Below are 19,327 nucleotides of genomic sequence, written 5' to 3' on the forward strand. Positions count from 1 at the left end.
AAGGAAACTGACAAGGTAAGAAGCTTTTTGAAAACTTTAGGATGAGGGGAGAAGGTACTATTCTCAAAACTCAGGGAAGATATTGTATCTGTGAATAATGTGCTGTGAAAAGGAATAATTGGAGAACAATTCTGCAATTGTTGTGTACACATATTACCTTGATAAAAAAGTAAAGAAAAAGTAAGGATCCGGCATTGCCATGAGCTGTGGTGTAGGTCGCAGACTCGGCTCAGATCCTGCGTTGCTGTGGCTGTGACGTAGCCTGGGAGGTGTAGTTCCAATTAAACCCCTAGCCTGGGAACCTCCATATGCTGCAGGTGCAGCCCTAAAAAGACAAAAAAAGAAAGGGTATGAAAATAAATAAGATAATGTGCAGGGGCTAGCAAATAAGTAGAATTGCTTAAGTCAAAACTTTAGCCAAGGAGTTCCTGCTGTGGTGTGAGATGGGAGATATCTCTGTGTAGGTTCCATCCTGGTCCGGCTCAGTGGGTTAAAGGATTCAGCATTGCAGAAGTCTGTAAAAGTAGGTAGAGGTTAGAATGGAGAACTTGGACTATCACGCTAAGGACATTTGGAAGGCATTAAGGAATGTGGAGAGGTTTCTGAGCCAGAGGTGTCTGAAAGAGGTCCTTAATCTTGAAATGCTATGTTGGCAACAGTAAACAAAATGTTACTGTCATCTTAAAGGACTGATGTAATCTGGTCCCAGTCTACCTTTCCACCCATCTCCCACAATCACTGTAGTCACAATAACCTTCATCTTGTTTCTCAGAAGTTGATTCTTTTTTTTCAGCCATGCCCTTAGCATGCGGAAGTTCCCTGGCCAGGGGTCGAACCCACACCATAGCAGTGGCCTGAGCCACAACAGTGACAACACCGGATCCTTAACCTGATAGGCCATCAGGGAACTTCTGGCAAGTCTGTGCTTGCCTTGAGTCTTTATACTTGGCTGTGCCCTCCACATGGAATGCTCTTTCCCCCAGACCAGACCTTCTTATAGCTGTTTCCTTGTCAGTTCTAGGTCTTCACGCAAATGGAAGAGGCCTTCTCTGACCACCCATATTCTTCTACACTGTTACGTGACTACATTTTATCTTTCATAGCATTTGTCAGTCTAAAGTTACTTACTCACAAGGCTCTGTGCCTCCGTCCAAGTGAGTGAAGGTCGTGAGAGCAACCTTGTCTGTCTTGTTTTGCTATAGATCACTAAGTATGCCTTGCACATTAGTAGGTAAGAAGATGTTAGGAATGAATTATACCTAGTTCTGGTCTGAGACTTCATGTCCCAGTCAGACACACATCTTCATTCTTATACTCATTCTGCATTCAATCCATTTATTAAATCACTACACTACACCTGGTAGTACTGAGGTTTTAAGAGGGAATCAGAACTCTTGTTCTGTCCACAAGAAGTTCAGTTTGGTAGACTCAAGGACAGCATCTATGCTGCTCAATAGACCCCAAAAGGCCATGTCGAGGCCACTTTCTTACAGAGATACATGGTCAGAACTGCGGCCTTACACCCCCCCTTTCTCTGGGAAGCGAAGCCACCCCTGCATTATATTCCTCCCCAGCTGCAGAAGAGCAGCCGATCTCCCTTGGGTCCAGAGCCTGGGCCTTGAAGAGTTCCGAAACACAGCCATCCTGGAAAGATATGTCTTCCTCTGTGGGGGCCTAGGCGGCCGCCTCCACACTCCCCACGAGCCTGGGATGGGAGCTTGGGAGCCGTGCACCCCACCCCCCGGGAGGGTGGGCGGGGTGTCCGCTGGGTCCGGCGGAGGGCTAGGCCATCTGCCGCGAAGCCAGCGCGGCTCGGCGGCGGCCGGGGGCGGGGCCGCGCCGGGGCGGAGCCGCGCCGGGGTCGGGGGAGGGGAGCGGACCGGGCCGCTGCCCAGAGCCTGGAGGGCCGCGGCCACCGGAAGAGTCGCAGTCGCCAGCCGAGCCGGGAGAGTGGGGAGCGGAAGCGGCGGCCGCGACGGCAGCAGGCGGCGCTGGGACCCGGGAGCGGCCGGAGAACAAGGGAGCTGGCGCCGCGGCCGGCCGCGGAGCTGGGCTGAGCCGCTGGGCCGCGCCGAGCGCCGTCGCCGCCCGAGAGGCCCGGCCCGGCCGCCCGAGCAGGCAGCGCGCGGGCCGCCGGGCCCGAGGCCGGAGCCATGGGCGAGACGAAGATCATCTACCATCTGGATGGGCAGGAGACGCCGTATCTGGTGAAGCTGCCCCTGCCCGCGGAGCGCGTCACCTTGGCGGACTTTAAGGGCGTTCTGCAGCGACCCAGCTATAAGTTCTTCTTCAAGTCTATGGACGACGATTTCGGGTGAGGATGGCCCCGCCTCGCCTCCGGGGGACCCCGGCTCCTCTGGCTTCTAGGGGCCCACTCCGCCAGTTTGGACTCCCCTTGCTCCACTGGCTTCTAGCCCTACTCTGGATTCTAGAGGAGACTCGGCCATTTGGTCCCCGTTGGCTCTTTGAGAGGCTGGACTTCCAGCCCTCTAGGGACTCTCCTACCCCCTCCTGTGGGGGACCTTGGCCCCCTCGTTTAGGGGGAACAAACATCCAACTCCCTAAGACCAATCAGTTCCAGCCCAGTCAAGCCCCTTCACCTCTTCAGAGACCATCAGCCCACACAGACAGACACACCCCCCCTCCACCCGGTGCCAGAGCACAGTCCCCAGCCCCTCCTCCTGCCTACGGAGCCACCTCGCTAGTAGAGACTCGGGGTGTTTGGTATTCGCCTTCCCCTTCTCCATCTTTTCAGCTCCACAACTGAGAGCCATATTTGGAGTAACCCACGTCTAAGGGCTATGCTGTGGGACTTTGAACTGGCTGGGGGTGCTCAGGCTGTAAGCCAAGGCCTGCAGCCCTAATGTTTATTTAGCTGTGTCCCCTGTCCCTTGTGGGCTGTTGGGGCTGTTGTCAGGGAGCAGAGTGCCTCAACCCTGAGGCGTCCCCACTAGCCCAGGTGCTGATTTCCTGGCAGAACCAAGGCCTTTTTCCTCCAGATGGTGACCAAGGGGGAGACCTTAGAAAGGGCCTCGGAGTCTGGACCAGAGGGCCAGGAAGGTTCTCTTGGTGTTCATCTTCCCTCCTGGGGTGGGGGTGGGTGGGGGGTGTCTTCTCTACCCAGCTGCAGGGCTTTGGCCAGGAGGAGTTTGGAAGCAGTGGCTTCCCCTTTAAGAGGGGATGGAATGTTGGAGCCCGGAAGGTTCTGTAGCAGCTGGCCTGGGAGGGGGAGCCTGGCAGATCCCCTCACCACCCCCCAACTCCCAGGGGACTGGGGGAGGGGGAGGCCCCCACACTAGTCTACCCCACACTAACTGGGCACTGGGCCTGGAGGCCTGTGGGGAAGGCCTTCCTGGGCCCTCCAGGCCTGAAGGCCGCCTCTCCAGCGGTAGCCTGAGGCCTACACCGCTCTTTGGAACTGAGGCCCAGAGCTGAGTGAGGGGAGACATTCTTCTCCCCAGAGTTCATCAGCCTGGCTTCTCTCCAAGGACCCCCGCCCTCCTGGCTCTGGTACCTTCTCTGTCTTCTGCCTGGCGTGTTTTGCTGTCACCTTTCCCCCTGGAACTCTGGGTTTGATGAGCCCGTGAGATCATATGTGTGAAAGTGCTTTGTACAGTGGGAAGTGCTATGCAGCTTCTAACTATTCTTGTTCCTGTTGTTGTTGTTTTTCCTGCCTTGGGGTGGGTACTCCTGTGTAGTAATGATTGTCTGGCTTCAGTCCTGAGATAGACACCTCTGATTGGAAGATTCTGAAGAGGGATCGATCTATCGGCAAGGGGTGGAAGTGAGGGAGGGGCAGTGTGGTCGCCTCGGCCTGGTAAGAGAAGAATGGAGTTCGAAGAGACTAAAATACTGCCTCAGGGTATGGAATAGGGGAAAATCAGCCAGAGTCCAGTGCACTGGGGCCAGGTGCTTTGAGGGACTAGGTCAAACCTGTGTCTCCACTCCCTACTCATCACAGAGCCCACTGGGCCTAACCCCTACCTCCTAAACCTAGATCTCTGTGGGCTGTCTCCCACTCTCCCCAGACTGCTGTCAAGCCAGGCCTAACTGTAGTCACAGGGGGTCCCCATTTCATCCTCTCACTGTTGATTTAATATTCTTTAAATACGCTGTCAGTCCACTCACTCTTTCTTCGTTTGACCAAATCAACAATATGAACCACAGGTCTGATTTGCTGTTTATATTTCTTTCTAAAATATGTTAAAAATAAATATTTAACTCGAATTAAACATTCATTCAGGTATACCTAAAGCCATCTTGCATTCATCAGTGGTACTTGAACTTGAACCATCCTATGTAAAATATTAGAGTAGGCCATTTTAGCATGGTTGCGAACAATAGTAAAAGCAAAGTAGAGATTGATTTTGTCTTTAGCTCCAGAAGGAGTAATGAGCAAGAGACCTGATTGGGCTATCTTGTCACAGAGGACTAATAGCTGAGGAATATATATATATATTTCATTTATTTATCATACTCTCTGTGGTGCTGACAGTGTGCAACATGGTCTAAATGACTTTCAAATCTTTACTCATTCAATCCTCTTAACAACCCTAAGGAATAGGTAGTAATACCCCCAGTTTATAGATGAGAAAACTAATGCACAGAAAATTAAGTAACTTACCCAAGGTCACACAGCTAATAAGTGGCAGAGGGGTTTTTTGTTTTTTTGTCTTTTTAGGGCCACACCTGCAGTATATGGAGGTTCCCAGCCTAGGGGTCCAGTCAGAGCTATAGCTGCCAGCTTATGTCACAGCCACAGCAATGCCAGATCCGTGCTGTGTCTGTGACCTACACCACAGCTCACGGCAACGCCAGATCCTTAACCCACTGAGTGAGGTCAGGGTTGAACCAACAACCTTATGGTTCCTAGTTGGATTCATTTCTGCTGCGCTACAACAGGAACTCTAAGTGGCAGAGTTTTATTCACCATCAGGAACCTGGCTTCACAGTCTAAGGTTGTCAGTATTATTATTATCATCACCATTTAATAAGTATGTTGTCTCTGAGGGAGATGCTGAGCCTTGGCAAATTGCAAAGGTGATGGGGCTGCCATTTATCCCTCTGCCCAAGAGGGGGGCTTGGGCAGAAGCCAGCAACCCCTGCTGACAGATGGGAAGGTGGGTCAGAGGAGGAAGCCTGCCGTCTCCTCAGCCTCTCCAGGCTCACCCTCGGGGGTTCTGGTATGTAAGGCCTGAGGACTCCTAACTCCCATCTGGTCTCCAGAAGTATTCCTCAAGCTCAGGGTAGGCCCAACCCTCTTCAGTTATTTGGGAAATGGAGGAGGAATAAACATTTGCAGCACTGAGGAGATGGTGGATGGAAGAAGAAGGTACCACCACTGGAGGGGCCTTGAGCTATGGGAGGAACATGGGAAGTCCAGCCACTCAGCATGTTGCTCCCTGCTCCTTCCACCCAGAGTACTTCCCTTTTCTTGTCTTCTCCAGGTCCAAAGTCTCCTTTCCTCTGGGTTGCACTTTTCAAGTTATGGCATTTATCCCTGTTTATCCTTATACCTACCCAGCTCCTAACTAGGACCTGACACTAAGTAATACTCACTGATGTGTCCAGTGAACACATCTGCTGCTCTCACAGCTCTGATCACTTCCCACATGTAACATATTCACATGAACTATGTACTGGACAGTAACCTCAAAGGACAGGGCAGGCTCTGGGTCTGATGCTTGTTGAAGTCCATGTCATGGCAAGCACAGAACTTAGAACCCGCTCTCAGTGAAAGCCTTTTTATTTGGATGAACAATGAGTAATAAGCACATTTATTTAGTCCCTTAACACCTAGTTAGAAAGAGAGTGTGGATCTCACGAAAAATTGACAAAGTTAGTGACTCACATTTATTGTATGCCTGGACCATGCCAAGCCTTTACAAACCCCACTGACCAGGATTAGACAAAGACTTGGAGAAATTAAGAAACTTCTCTAAGATAGGAGGGCTAAGAAGTGGCAGAATTTGAACCCAGATTTTTTTCAGCTCCACGGTGGGAGCGGGGGGGGGGGGGGGGCGTCTGAAGTTCCCCAAGGCTGCTGAAGATCAGCTGATCATTGTGAGTCAGCAGAGCCTTAGTGACCTGTTGGTGACCCCCAGAAAGAGAGGAAACATCTGTAACAGGGAGCTTTGTGGTGGGGCCTGCTGCGAGGAGGGGGTGGTGGGGATTCAGCAGCTGTTTCCCACCATGGGGGTGGTGAGACCCCCTCCAGAGCAGGTCACAGTCCCTGCATGTGGCCCACATACCCCCTTTTAATTTGAGCCCCAGTTCCCATGAAGGCTACAAGCTTGGGGTGCCCTGTGGTCAGACGGACTGGTGGGTCTGAGCTATCTGTGTGCCCCTTTTTCTAGCTTGTTCTATCTCCAGGCTTTCTGCCTTGGTGGGCCTGAGCAGGATAATTTGAGCTGATTTCTTGGGATCGCTGTAGGGTTGGAAGTGATGGAGGAGCCAGAGCTGAATGGGAGGGAGGAAGACGGGCTTGGCCTTCGAACTTGGCTGTGAGTGCAAGAATGTGAGCATCACAAAGAGCCAAGCACGTCCCTGGCTCTGGGCAGGAGCTGCTTTAAGAACAAGGAAAGACTGGCTTCCCAGCCTCCTTCCTTGCCGCCTTCCTTCTCTGCTCATAACTCCAGACATGTGTCTTCCTCTTGCCTCCCAGCACACCATTCTAGTTCTGTGCTTCTGGTGTGTTTGATGCACTTGTGGGGGGTGGGAGGGGGCAGCTCAAATGTTTCTGCTCCTTTTCCTGGCCCCAAAGTATAGTTGTGGTCTGACTTCTTGCATCACTGCATGCCCCAGGCCAAACTACATGCCTAAGACTACATCCTACCCCACCCCATGCCCCATATCACTGTCTCCCGTACCCCACCCTCCATACAGACCCACCTCAGCTGTCACTGTATGAGAAAGAATGTGAAATACCATGGAAAGAACATGGGGCTTGGGGTCAGATGAGTTTGGGGTTGAATTTCAGCCCCGACGTCTAGGTCTGTGACCTTGGACAAGTTACTGAATGAGTCTCAGTTTCCATATTCATAAAATCAAGATCATATTGTCTATACAATGAAGCTGATTTGAAGATTATACTTTCTAGCTCTAGGGCGATAGGTGGTATAATAGGTAAAAATAAAGGCTTTGGAGTCAGGCTGACCAGGATTCAAATGCCAGCTCTTAGGTGAATTTCTGAACCTACTGTGCCTTGGTTTTCCCATCTGTATCTATTTTATAACATTGCTCTGAATAGTAAATGAAGTAATACAAGTAAATTACGTAGCTTAGTGCGTGGACCATAATACAGGCTCAATAAATGGGAATTGTCAGTACTATTCCAGTGGCAGTGGAGGATGTTTGGTAAATGCTTTCTTCCCTTCTCTTTCCTAATTTCCTTAAATTCCACGTCCACACCTCTTAGAAGAATGTCAGGATTCCCAATCAAGAAGAGGACAGTGATAAGGGTGTGCTTCTTCCTAATTTAGGGTCAGAGGGAAAGATAAAGTCCAGCCCAGGAGAGCCGTGTTGGGGATGGGTACAGCTCTCTCGAGATTCTAGGGAGTGACTGCACATATGGGGGACAGTGACTTGTCAGATGTAATTTGCAATCACCTAATGATCAAGAGGATGCCCCAGGAAGGCAGCTGACCTGGACATGGCTGATGTCTTCCTGATAGTGACAAAGAGTTGTCCCTGGGTCATCCCACCCCTGCTCTCATTTGAACAGGTTTGTGTTGGCAGTTTGATTCCCAGTTTAGGGTGGAGCCCAGAGAGTTGGAGTTGTGAGGACGTGTGCATTTCCCTCCCCTCCTCAAGAAAACTCACTCTGACCGCCCCCCCCCACCCCCTTTCCTGCAGAGTGGTGAAGGAGGAGATCTCGGATGACAATGCCAAGCTGCCCTGCTTCAATGGCCGGGTGGTGTCCTGGGTAAGGAATCCCCTCAGCCCTCCCTCTGCCTGCCTTCCTGCTGGACGGAGGAAAGGCATTGCTGACACTGTGGTTTCATGCTTCAGTATTTGAATCTTCCTTGAGAGTTCCACGGAACTACCTCTGATTCTGTAACCTTGGTAAAAAGTAGGGTGGGGGGGGGGCAGGGAGGAGGGAAAGGACGCAACAGAAACACAGCAGAGACAGAAACATCTCCTGTGTCCTTTGAGGCACCTTGCCTCAGGTTCCCTTCTGTCACCTGCCAGCCTCTGCCTTGGACCTCTGACTCTCATTCTCTGCCCCATCCCACTTGGCCACCCCATGCCTCCTGTCCTCCTCATTGACCCAGCACTGGGCCCATGCCTCGCCTCAGCTGACCGTGCACACTCCTGTCTCCCCTCCCTCCATGTCCTCTGCTTCATTCTCCCCCAGTCTTCATGCCCCGCCAGAAGCAACTATCCCCTTTCTCTCAGGGCCCTTGTGCTCTGCTACCCACCCATTTTCTCCCCATCAGCTGGTGTCAGCTGAGGGCTCACACCCAGAGCCAGCTCCCTTCTGTGCTGACAACCCATCGGAACTGCCACCGCCCATGGAGCGCACAGGAGGCATTGGGGACTCCCGGCCCCCATCCTTCCAGTGAGTGTGACCTGAGGGTGAGGAGGGCCCATGGGGGAGGGCCACCTTAGCTCAGCTCAGGGCTGGGGGAGGGAGCCCCCAGCCTGCCCCCTCCCCCACCAAGTCGTCTCTTCCCCGCAGCCCTCATGCTGGTGGGGGCAGCCAGGAGAACCTGGACAATGACACAGAGACAGACTCCTTGGTGTCTGCTCAGCGAGAGCGGCCACGCCGGAGAGATGGCCCAGAGCACAGTGCGTCTTCCCTGAACAGACCCCTTCCCCTCCCACACCCCTCCCCGCAGCTTCCACTCAGCTACCCACCTCTTTGCCCTATTTCCTGAGCTCTGGATATACCTGGCCCCCTGGCAGCCCCTGCTCATCCCTCTCCTCCCTCCTGCGTCTGGCACCGTGAACCCAGCTGCCTCCATCCCCTGCAGCAACCCGGCTAAATGGAACTGCAAAGGGGGAACGGCGGCGAGAGCCAGGGGGTTATGATAGCTCATCCACTCTCATGAGCAGCGAGTTGGAGACCACCAGCTTCTTTGATTCAGATGAGGATGACTCCACCAGCAGGTGGGGCTTTGGTTTCATGGGTACTGTGGGGCAGGTGACCCGGAGGAACCCTGAACCCTCAGGATGCCGGGGCCCCTGGGTGGGACATGGGCTTTGTGGTGGGGACCTGGGCCCTGCGGTGCCTCTTACGGGGCAGGGCCAGGCCAGCCTGGTGGGGAACGACTGTGGGCCCCACAGGTTCAGCAGCTCCACAGAGCAGAGCAGCGCTTCGCGCCTGATGAGAAGACACAAGCGGCGGCGGCGGAAGCAGAAGGTTTCGCGGATTGAGCGGGTATGGTGCTGAGATGCTAGAGTGGCTGGGGGCAGACCGAGCCCTCCTGCTCAGGCAGGGCCAGGGTCTGTGCTTCCTTAGATCCCTCCCCTTGGGTCAGTGTTTAGGACCTTAGAAGGGAGGTGGTGCTGGGGGCTGACCTTGAGGAGGAGCTAGGTATCAGCAGTGAGGTCCTGCCACCCCTGCCTGCCACTCAAGGCCTCTGTCTATTCCAGTCCTCCTCCTTCAGCAGCATCACGGACTCCACCATGTCACTCAACATCATCACGGTCACTCTCAACATGGGTGAGTCTGCTAAAACAACACTCTTGAGCTCCTGCTCCGTGTCAGACTCTGGGCAGACCTGAGGAGTTCAGAGAGGCACAGGATATGTCCCCTGCCCCCAAGGAGCTCTCTTTCATAGGCATAAACTGAGCATTTCAGTATCTCATGATCAGGGCTCTGACAGAGATAAGCACAGAAAACTGTGGAAGCCCAGAATGGCATCTGGGAAGGCTTCCTAGAGGAACTGAGTTCTGATTCCTCCCCTGCCCTGTTCTTCAGCCATCACATTCTGGCTCTCTGATTTCTGCCCTAGGTGTTCTTCTTTAGGAGATAGCTGGATGTAGTGAAAAGAGCCCCAACTTTGGAATTTAAATCTGAATTGGAATCCTGGCTATGCTCCATCATGGCTTAGAAAAATCACTTAAATTCTCTGAACCTCATTGCCTGCTCTGGAAAACAGGACTGAGTCCCTATCTCAACAAGGATTAAATGAAAGCATGTTTGAGTGTGCCAGACACAGTGCCTGATTCAAATTCAATACATGTTAGTTCTTGTCCCTTTCTACCCTTTTCTAATGAGGGCTTGTATTGGGATGGGAACTTTCCTCTCCTCTCAAGGTCTTATTACTCCCTGTAGAAAAGTACAACTTCTTGGGCATCTCTATTGTGGGCCAAAGCAACGAGCGTGGTGATGGAGGCATCTACATTGGCTCTATCATGAAGGGGGGAGCCGTGGCTGCTGATGGACGCATCGAGCCAGGAGATATGCTATTACAGGTACCACTGCCCACCCTGGGTGGTGGTGTGGACAGGGGTGGGGAGATGGCCATGCCCTCTATAGCCTTCCCTCTATAGCCTGCTTCTTGGAAGGACGAAGTCCCCCCTGGCCCACCAAACTCAGCTTCCCTACCCATCAGCCCAACACAGCTGCTTATCCCACTCCTGGTCCTCTTTCCCAGGTAAACGAGATTAACTTTGAGAACATGAGTAATGACGACGCTGTCCGGGTACTGCGGGAGATTGTGCACAAACCAGGGTATGGATGGCACCGGGGAGAACGGGCAGGTCTTTCTGGCATTCAGGCGAGGAACTTGGTTCAGCCTCCACACATCCTACCTTCACTAGGGACGTTCTTGCTTTCAGGCCCATCACCTTGACTGTAGCCAAGTGCTGGGACCCAAGTCCACGTGGTTGCTTCACACTACCCAGGAGTAAGTTGATGGGGCTCTTGGCCCTAAAGCTGATGCTTGGCATACGTGAGCCCTGTATCTCCTTCCTTCTGTGTTACCCTGAACCCTCACACCTACCCTGTTGGGCCCGGCAGTGAGCAGGGCGGGAAGCCCCTGACTCCTCATCCTCCCCACAGGCGAGCCCATCCGGCCCATTGACCCCGCAGCCTGGGTCTCCCACACTGCAGCCATGACCGGCACCTTCCCCGCCTACGGCATGAGCCCCTCCCTGAGCACCATCACCTCCACCAGCTCCTCCATCACCAGCTCCATCCCTGACACAGAGCGTGAGTGTCCAACGCTGACCCCTGGGCCTAGCAGACAGGGCCAGCTGGGAGGGACTGCTGAAGGTCCACATGGAGACTCTTGCTTGAGCGTCAGAGGGGGCTGGAGAGGGAACTCAGTTCATTCCAGCTACCTCACTCTGCAGTTTCCCTCGGCAGACACTGACCCTCACTAAGCAGAGTTTGTTTCTAAACCTGTCCTGAGCACCCAGTGAGCCTCAGTTTCCTCTTGTAAAATGGGACTAATGATATTCACTCTGCCAGGTTCCTGGGGATTTAATGAGAGGAAACAAGTAAAACGCCAATCACAGTGTGTGGCATAAAGCAAGCACTCCATAAATGACTGCCCTGGAGTTCCCGCTGAGGCACAGTGGGTTAAGAATCCGACTGCAGTGGCTTGGGTTGGTGCAGAGGTGCGAGTTTGATCCCCTGCCCCTCCGAGTGGGTTAAGTGATCCAGTGTTGCCACAACTGTGGCATAAGTCTGCGGCTCAGTTTCAGTCCCTGGCCCGTGAATTTCCATATGCCGCAAGTGCGGCCATAAAATTAAAAAAAAAAAAAAAAAAAAAAGTCTTTGTATTATCATCCACACATTATACACTGGGCTAAGCACCTTCATTTACATGAATTCTTTTTTCAAATATCCTTGTAAAATAGATATTTAAGTCCATATTTTTATAGAAGGGGAAACTGAGTATCCAAAAAAGTCTGTAATTTGCCCAGCATTGGTCCATATTATTAGGTGGTAGATCTGGGATGCAGACTCCTGTGTACCTAACTCCATAGGCTCTTTCTGCTCACCGTTCTGCGTCTCACCCCCAGGCCTAGACGACTTCCACCTGTCCATCCACAGTGACATGGCTGCCATCGTAAAAGCCATGGCCTCCCCTGAATCTGGGCTGGAAGTCCGTGACCGCATGTGGCTCAAGATTACCATCCCCAACGCTTTCATTGGTGAGGGGGCCCCATGGTGGGAGTGGTGGGCAGGGCAAGAACCCCCTTGGGCCGCTCCTTTGCACTGGAACCAGCACCTGCCTCATGGCTTCTGTGAGGCCAAATGAGCCCAAGTCAAGAGGGCCTCCCAGTCAAGTGGTGGCCTTGCCCCCAGGCTCGGATGTGGTGGACTGGCTGTACCACAACGTGGAAGGCTTTACTGACCGGCGAGAGGCCCGCAAGTATGCCAGCAACCTGCTGAAAGCTGGCTTCATCCGCCACACTGTCAACAAGATCACCTTCTCCGAGCAGTGCTACTACATCTTCGGCGACCTCTGTGGCAGTATGTTGCCTCCCCCGCTCCTTGCCCTATCTCCTGGTTGGGAGTGGGGAGTTGCCCAGGGATGTGGCAGCAGACTCTAGGGAACCCAGTTGAGGGGGCAGCAGAGCTGGGGGAACCTCTCAACCTGAGAGTTCTATGGTAGAAGCAGAGCCCTGTCCAGCCTCTTCAACTGCCCTGCATCCTCCTCTTGGGGCTGGCATTTTCTCAGTGCCTGCTCCGTGCCCCACACTGCGCTCACTATTTCTAAAGCATCATCTCTCCCTCAGTCAGTCCTCACAACCTCCCCACATGGATTACTATCTCTGTTTCAAGATGAGGAAACTGATGAGACTTACAGAAGCTAAGTAGTCCACCCACCCCAGGTTTCGCAGCTAGAAGCAAAGGAGCTAGGCCTTGAGTTGACTTTCTGGCTCCAGAGCTTTTATTCTTCCTATGGTCTGAGGTTGTCCTAGGTGTGTGGTGCTGCAGAAGCATTTTCTTGGGTAATCCTCACAGCACCAAAAGGTTCCACCAAGGCAGGACCTGGAGCTGGCCTGAGGCCCCAAGTCCACAGCCTCCTCAGACCCCTGAGGGTGGGCTCTGCCTTGGGCTAAAGCTGGGAAAGCTGTCAGGGCCAGGTTGTAAGGGACTCTGCAAACTGTACCGAGGAGTTTGGACTTGATCTTGAGCGATTGCAAAGCCAATGAGGGTTATTAAATGGGAGAGGTCTGCAGGGAACTCCCCTTATCCTGAGCCTATGGACTGCCCTTGGGAAGGAGAGTCCTCAAAACAGGACAGCAGTGCGCAGGATTGGGAGCTGAAACCCAGCCCCAGCAACCATCTCCGCCTGAAGCAACCTTCTCTCAGCCCACTGGTGCTGGCTGGAATCCAAAAGCTAACTCTTTTGTTTTGTTTTGTTTTTTGTTTTGGCCATGCCTGCAGCATGCAGAAGTTCCAAGGCCAGAGAGCACACCCATACCACAGCAGTGACAAAGCCTGATCCTTAACCCACTAGGCCATCAGGGAACTCCCAGAAGCTAACTCTTAAAATATTTCAGATTAGGTTCTAGAAACGAGAAAGGTTGTTTCTGAGGAGCACAAGTCCCTGGCTGAGGATGGGGTCCCTGGCCCTCAGCAGCTTCAGCATGGCCCCATGGAGTAGTGATAGATGCATAGGATTTTGGCATTAGACAGTTCTGAGTTCAAATTTTAGCTCCACCCTCGCCGTATGAACATGGTAAGTGACACAGGCTCTCAGTGCATCAATTTCTTGGTCTGTAAGATGGAGACAACAGTAAGACCTATCTCATAGGTCTGTTTTGAGGATGATATAGGATAATGTATGTAATGCTTTTAGCACCATGTTTGGCCCACAATAAGTGCTCTTTAAAAAGTTGTCCACTTGGTTAATGAATCCAACTAGGAACCATGGGGTTGCGGGTTCCATCCCTGGCCTCACTCAGTGGGTTAAGGATCTGGCGTTGCCGTGAGCTGTGGTGTAGGTTGCAGATGTGGCTTGGATCTGGTGTTGCTGTGGCTGTAGCGCAGGCCGGCAGCTACAGCTCCGATTCGATCCCTAGCCTGGGAACCTCCTTATGCCGTGGGTGTGGCCCTAAAAAGCAAAAAAAAAAAAAAAAAATTGTCCACTTACCATGTATTTAATTGATTATAAGTTGAACATTTTTTCACATTTCAATATCTCTGAAATAGCGGTGCATCTTGCAATTATTGGCTTCTTAAATTTGATCAGACATGGCCAGTAGAAGTCTTCCCTGTCCCCAAACCTTCAGGGGTACATAAAGCTTCTCAGGACAGCTGTGGCTTTTGCTCAGAAGGCACTGTTCCATACCAGGGGCATTCTGGGTCTTCTGCCCATGGACCAAGTCCACCAGAGGCCATGCTCAGGGAGATGCAGACAGAACAGGCCTTTTTGTTCTCACTGGCTGAAGTATCCTCAGCTGGGAGTATGGCAGACTCAAAGGGAAGAGCTGGAGACCTGGGTAGCCCCAGGAACACACAGTCACTCCCCTTGGGATGACAGCTTGACAGCTGAAGTAGTGACCAAGGCAGGCCTCTGCTTCTGATCATCACCACTGCTCACGCTAGCTGCTGACCCTGACAGGTTGATAGTTTGGCTGGTAGACTCCATAGGCTGCCTCAGTCCCCTCTCCTGACCTCTTGTCCCCTGTAAGGTTGGGTCAGCTCCCTTCAGGACTTGGAACAAAGGACTCAGTCTGTACCCAGCTGCTAGCCTCCAGTGTAATTACAGCTCTCTCAGAGCTCAGAGACCTGGCACAGATGGAGTATGAACAAGGGGTATCCCAGGCAGGCAGTTATAATGACCCCTTATACTCTCTTCCCAAGTAGTCCCAACATAGGTGGGAGCGGCCTTGCCTGTGCACAATTTACTGGGTAAGCCAGAGTCATGGAAAGAAATAATGTCGATATACTGACTCAAGTGCTGTGAAGAACAGGCCTGGCTGGGAATGGGGTGGAGAGCACAGCCTAAGTTGTTCTCTTTCTGGACCCTTCTGCCTCACTCCCACCCTCCCCAGCAGCTCTAGAAAACTGATCCACGCCAAGGGCCTTCTGTGTGGGGAGGCTCTGAAAGGCCCTATGTTCCTTCTGGCTTTTAATGGGTATTTTTTTAGTCTTAAGTGAATAGGGGAGGGCAAAATTGCATCTAAATTTCCCCAAACTGCTCCCTGCTCCTTACTGATGCCTTCATCTGGAAAGGTAAGGAAACAGTAAGCAGCTCTTAGCTTCTGCGCTGGCTACGGTTTGGGTTGAACTTAGGCTGATCATTTAACCTTTGTGGACTTCACTTTTCTCATCTGGAGAAAACGTGACTAAAACCCTCCTCATAGGGTTGTGGTAACACTTGCATGCTTTGTATTGTGCCTGATGAAGTGCAGGTATGCATTACCTGGTGGCTGTCTGGTATTTCAGCCTCCCACATTCCCCTCCCTACCTTTTACCCTCTAAGAGAACAGAGGAAATTGCCAAGTAAGGGTTTTGCCTCTTCTTCCAGCCCACTGAGGAAGGAGGAGAAACTGCCAAAGGCTTGGTAGCCAGCCTCCAGGGAACTGGGATTTGGCACTGAGCATCTAAAGTGGTGACTCAGGGCCTTCCTAGGGACATTTTCTCTGGGGCTGTCTCTGCCGAGTCTCCCTCCCCACCACCTCTGGTGGATGTGGCAGAGGGGAACTGAAGGAGTGAAAGATCTCTTGCCTGCCCTTCCTCTGGTGAGACACTGCCACTGCTGTTGCTGTCTTCCCAAAGGCACCCACCTGACCTAGGCTGGGGACCTGTCTGCACACTACGGGTGCGGGCACATGGAATAGACCCAACTTACCCCTCTCCCCTCCGCTCCACAGACATGGCCAACCTCTCCCTTCACGATCATGACGGCTCCAGCGGTGCCTCTGACCAGGACACTCTGGCCCCTCTGCCGCACCCAGGGGCGGCTCCTTGGCCCATGGCTTTCCCTTACCAGTATCCGCCGCCCCCACACCCCTACAATCCGCACCCAGGCTTCCCAGAGCTGGGGTACAGCTATGGCGGGGGCAGCGCCAGCAGTCAGCACAGTGAAGGTAAGGCAGTGCGGGCCATGGAGGGGGCACAGGCGAGCCCTAGGCATCCTCTGCTAGCTCTGAGTGTCCCCCGACCCCGTCTCTGCCTGTCCCCTACAGGCAGCCGGAGCAGTGGCTCCAACCGCAGCGGCAGCGACCGGCGGAAGGAGAAAGACCAGAAGGCCGGGGACTCAAAGTCGGGTGGCAGCGGCAGCGAGTCGGACCACACGACCCGCAGCAGCCTGCGGGGGCCTCGGGAACGCGCGCCCAGCGAGCGCTCGGGCCCTGCCACCAGCGAGCACAGCCACCGCAGCCACCACTCGCTGGCCAGCAGCCTGCGCAGCCATCACACACATCCGAGCTACGGCCCCCCCGGCGTGCCCCCTCTCTACGGCCCCCCCATGCTGATGATGCCCCCACCGCCTGCGGCCATGGGGCCCCCGGGAGCCCCTCCGGGCCGCGACCTGGCCTCCGTGCCCCCTGAACTGACCGCCAGCAGACAGTCCTTCCGCATGGCCATGGGAAACCCCAGTGAGTTCTTTGTGGATGTGATGTGAGAGGGCCCCTCCCCCATTTCCATCCCATCCTGCCCGGGCCGCCTGCATCCCTCTCTCAGTCCGTCTTTTTTACTTTGTCTGGTACCTGAAAGGGAAATAAACGGAACTAAATCCAGGCGCGCTAACTGCTCGCTGGGTGCAGCGAGGGCGAGGTGCACCCACTGATCGCAACTGCAACCCCTAACCTGCCGCCGCCCCAGCTTGTCCCTCCGCCCACTAACCGCTGTACAAGACTTCCCCAGGATCCTTCAAGTCCCTGGGACCCAACTTGCTGGTGCTGCTCCTTTCCCCCACCCCCAACACTTCAGAAGTTGACCCCAACAGTGCCCTTGAGAGCCAGCATACCCCTCATTCCTTTTCACTATTCATTCATATGTATCATCCCGTCTGTTAACCCCATTCCCTCAAGCATGTGTGCCAGTCTCTTGATTTTTCCCCTTAATACTGACACCAAAAAGAGATTTGCTTCATCTACCCTTCCTTCTAATTGTTCCCCCCCACCTGCTGCCTCAGCCCTGCACCCTAGAGCTGTAGTCACCTCCAATAACCATCTATGCTATCCCTGCCTGCGCTTGACCTTAGCAGAAGCCCAGTGGGCCCTTCCTTCAGTTGCCTGAGCTGCTCGTGGATTCCAGGGAGCATCTCTGCTGTATGTCCAGACCTACCCTTGCCCCATGCTTGCCCTGTGCCCTGCTTCCTTCAGACCCCTAACCCTACTAACCAGCACACTCATCTCACCTCTGGGCCTGAAACATTTCTTTTCTTTCTTTTTTCCTCCCTCAATTTTTCCTGGGCCTGGAGCAGCCAAGAATTTCGGGCTGTTTGACTTTCTGTGAGCCCCCAGCGAGGGGAGGCCCAGCCTCCGAGGAGACCAGGAACCCTGCTTCAGCAGCCCCTCAGGGCTTCCCAAGGATATTCAGCCCCCACACCTACACTTCAACATGTTGAGTCACTAGCTTCTGAGGAGCACCCCAGCCTCTCACCTATGTATAAGAGACTCTGTTCCCCTTTCTCCAGAGTTTCTTTCTTTCCTTCTTTCTTTGCTTCTCTCTCTCCCTCTCCCTTTCCCTCTCCCTTGTAGGCCCCCCCCCCCCTACTACGTGCCTATGCAACTTCTCTTAAGCCTCAGGGCTGGTCCCTGTCCGGAGGGCTGGACCCTCTCCTAGTCCTCCTAGGTTGTGGGGCTGGTCCCCAGACTTCCCTCTCCTTTCCCCCCACAGCCCTCAAACCTCCCACACATGTCCCCATCATCTTCCTATCTGGATAAATAGCCCAAGCTGAATCTCAGGTTGGGCTCAGCAGAGGACTCCCCAGGCAAATGACAAGCTGTTCTCACCCTGCTTTCTACCCCACACACCCTTCCCTGTTTTCACAGTTACCATGATGACCCAGAGCAAGGTTGGGCAGGGGGACTTCCAGAGCGCCAAGTTTTATTTTTTACTTTATTCCTTTGTTTAAGCAAAGCACAACTTTCTCTATAAGCCTCTTCTGTAAATTCTGGCTCACCTAGGCTTCCATATTTTTAGGATTGGGGTGTCAAGAGTAAGATGAAGTCCTAAGCTCTGGCCTTTGGGGCAAACCAGGGTAGGGGTGTTTGGGCATTCATTCATTTAACAAACATTCCCTGGGGGTTTTGGTGCATAGGGTTGTGTTAGAAGTGTGACTCAGTTTTGCCTTCCTCCTGGGAGCTCTAGGTTTGCTCCCAATCCAGACTATGTTTTCCTTAGCCACCCCATAGGGCTGCCTCTTGTACTCTTCCTCCTCCAATTCTTCTGTTTCCAACTCTTGAGGATTCCTCCACCACTGCTCACACCTTCAGGGTCCTTGTATTCTATCTTTGATCCACTTCTCTTTCCTCACTCCCAAAATGGTGTCATCCATCCTGATGTCCTCAACTGCCAGTGATATGCTGGTGTTTCCCAAATATATATCTCCATCTCTAAATTCCCTCTATTTTTAGATCTGTATTTTTATCACCTACTGGACCTCTCCATGGTCATGGCCATAAGGATCCAATTCATCCCTCTCCCCCACCCAAGTGTGTTCCTCCTGAATTCCAATCCTGGTTACCTTCATCACACTCTACATAGGCTCACCAGCTAGAAATATTTATGGGCTTAAATTCCTTCCCATACCTTACTAGTCAGTATATCATATCCATTCCTCTCCAGCAATCTTTCTTGAATTTGTCCCTTCCTCTCCCCTCTGCCTCTATTCTAGTTCACAGGAGCATGGGATTTGGAGTCAGGTTATTCTGGGTTTGAATCCCAACTCTACTACTTTTTGGTTGCGTGATAGGAGAGTTATTTAATCTCTCTGAGCCTCAGTTTCCTCATATGTAAAGTGACAATAATAATACCTACCTCACAGGGTTGTTGTGAGGATTTAATTAGATATTGTACGAAAAGTGCCTAGCACAGTGCCTGGCACACAGTAGAATAGGTGCTCAATAAATGGTAGCTATTGTTATTATTATCATCATCATTATTATTTACTCTAAATTGATAAGACTTTAGGGTATGTATTGAGGACAAAGCTTTTGGAAAGGTAGAAGTGAAACCTTGAGTGATGGTTCAAGAATTACAGTATTCAGTCACTTAATGGCTTCAGTCTGTGACCCCGATTTGAGAGAAGCCAGATCTTCATCCTACCATATTCTGGCTTCTACCAAGAGGATACTAGGAACAGTAAGGTTTGCAACTGGTTTGCCTTTTCTTGCCCTTCCTTCCTCTCATGATGGGCTCAGCCCTGCCTATGGAAGGCAGCAGGGTATCTCTCTCTACAGA

The 19,327-nt window shown here is 52.6% G+C and overlaps 1 protein-coding gene across 3 annotated transcripts; it reads left to right on the top strand.

Moving 5' to 3' along the window:
* Positions 1,888–19,012, top strand: DVL3 (dishevelled segment polarity protein 3). Of its 3 annotated transcripts, XM_021069945.1 has the most exons (16): positions 1,891–2,314; positions 7,855–7,924; positions 8,439–8,560; positions 8,681–8,790; positions 8,976–9,111; positions 9,289–9,382; positions 9,598–9,667; positions 10,283–10,422; positions 10,605–10,681; positions 10,789–10,856; positions 11,012–11,161; positions 11,980–12,111; positions 12,266–12,433; positions 15,790–16,005; positions 16,105–16,515; positions 17,346–19,012. In XM_021069945.1, exons 1-16 carry the CDS (start codon positions 2,154–2,156, stop codon positions 17,375–17,377), a joined length of 2,157 nt encoding a protein of 718 aa, XP_020925604.1. In that variant the 5' UTR covers positions 1,891–2,153; the 3' UTR covers positions 17,378–19,012. The 3 variants fall into 3 exon arrangements, with proteins under 3 accessions (XP_020925603.1, XP_020925604.1, XP_020925605.1); XM_021069946.1 differs by lacking the exon at positions 17,346–19,012 and having other exon boundaries at positions 1,892–2,314; positions 16,105–16,656; XM_021069944.1 differs by lacking the exon at positions 17,346–19,012 and having other exon boundaries at positions 1,888–2,314; positions 8,976–9,382; positions 16,105–16,656.

The sequence above is a fragment of the Sus scrofa genome, chromosome 13, assembly GCF_000003025.6.
Source record: "Sus scrofa isolate TJ Tabasco breed Duroc chromosome 13, Sscrofa11.1, whole genome shotgun sequence".
Classification (NCBI taxonomy): domain Eukaryota; kingdom Metazoa; phylum Chordata; class Mammalia; order Artiodactyla; family Suidae; genus Sus; species Sus scrofa.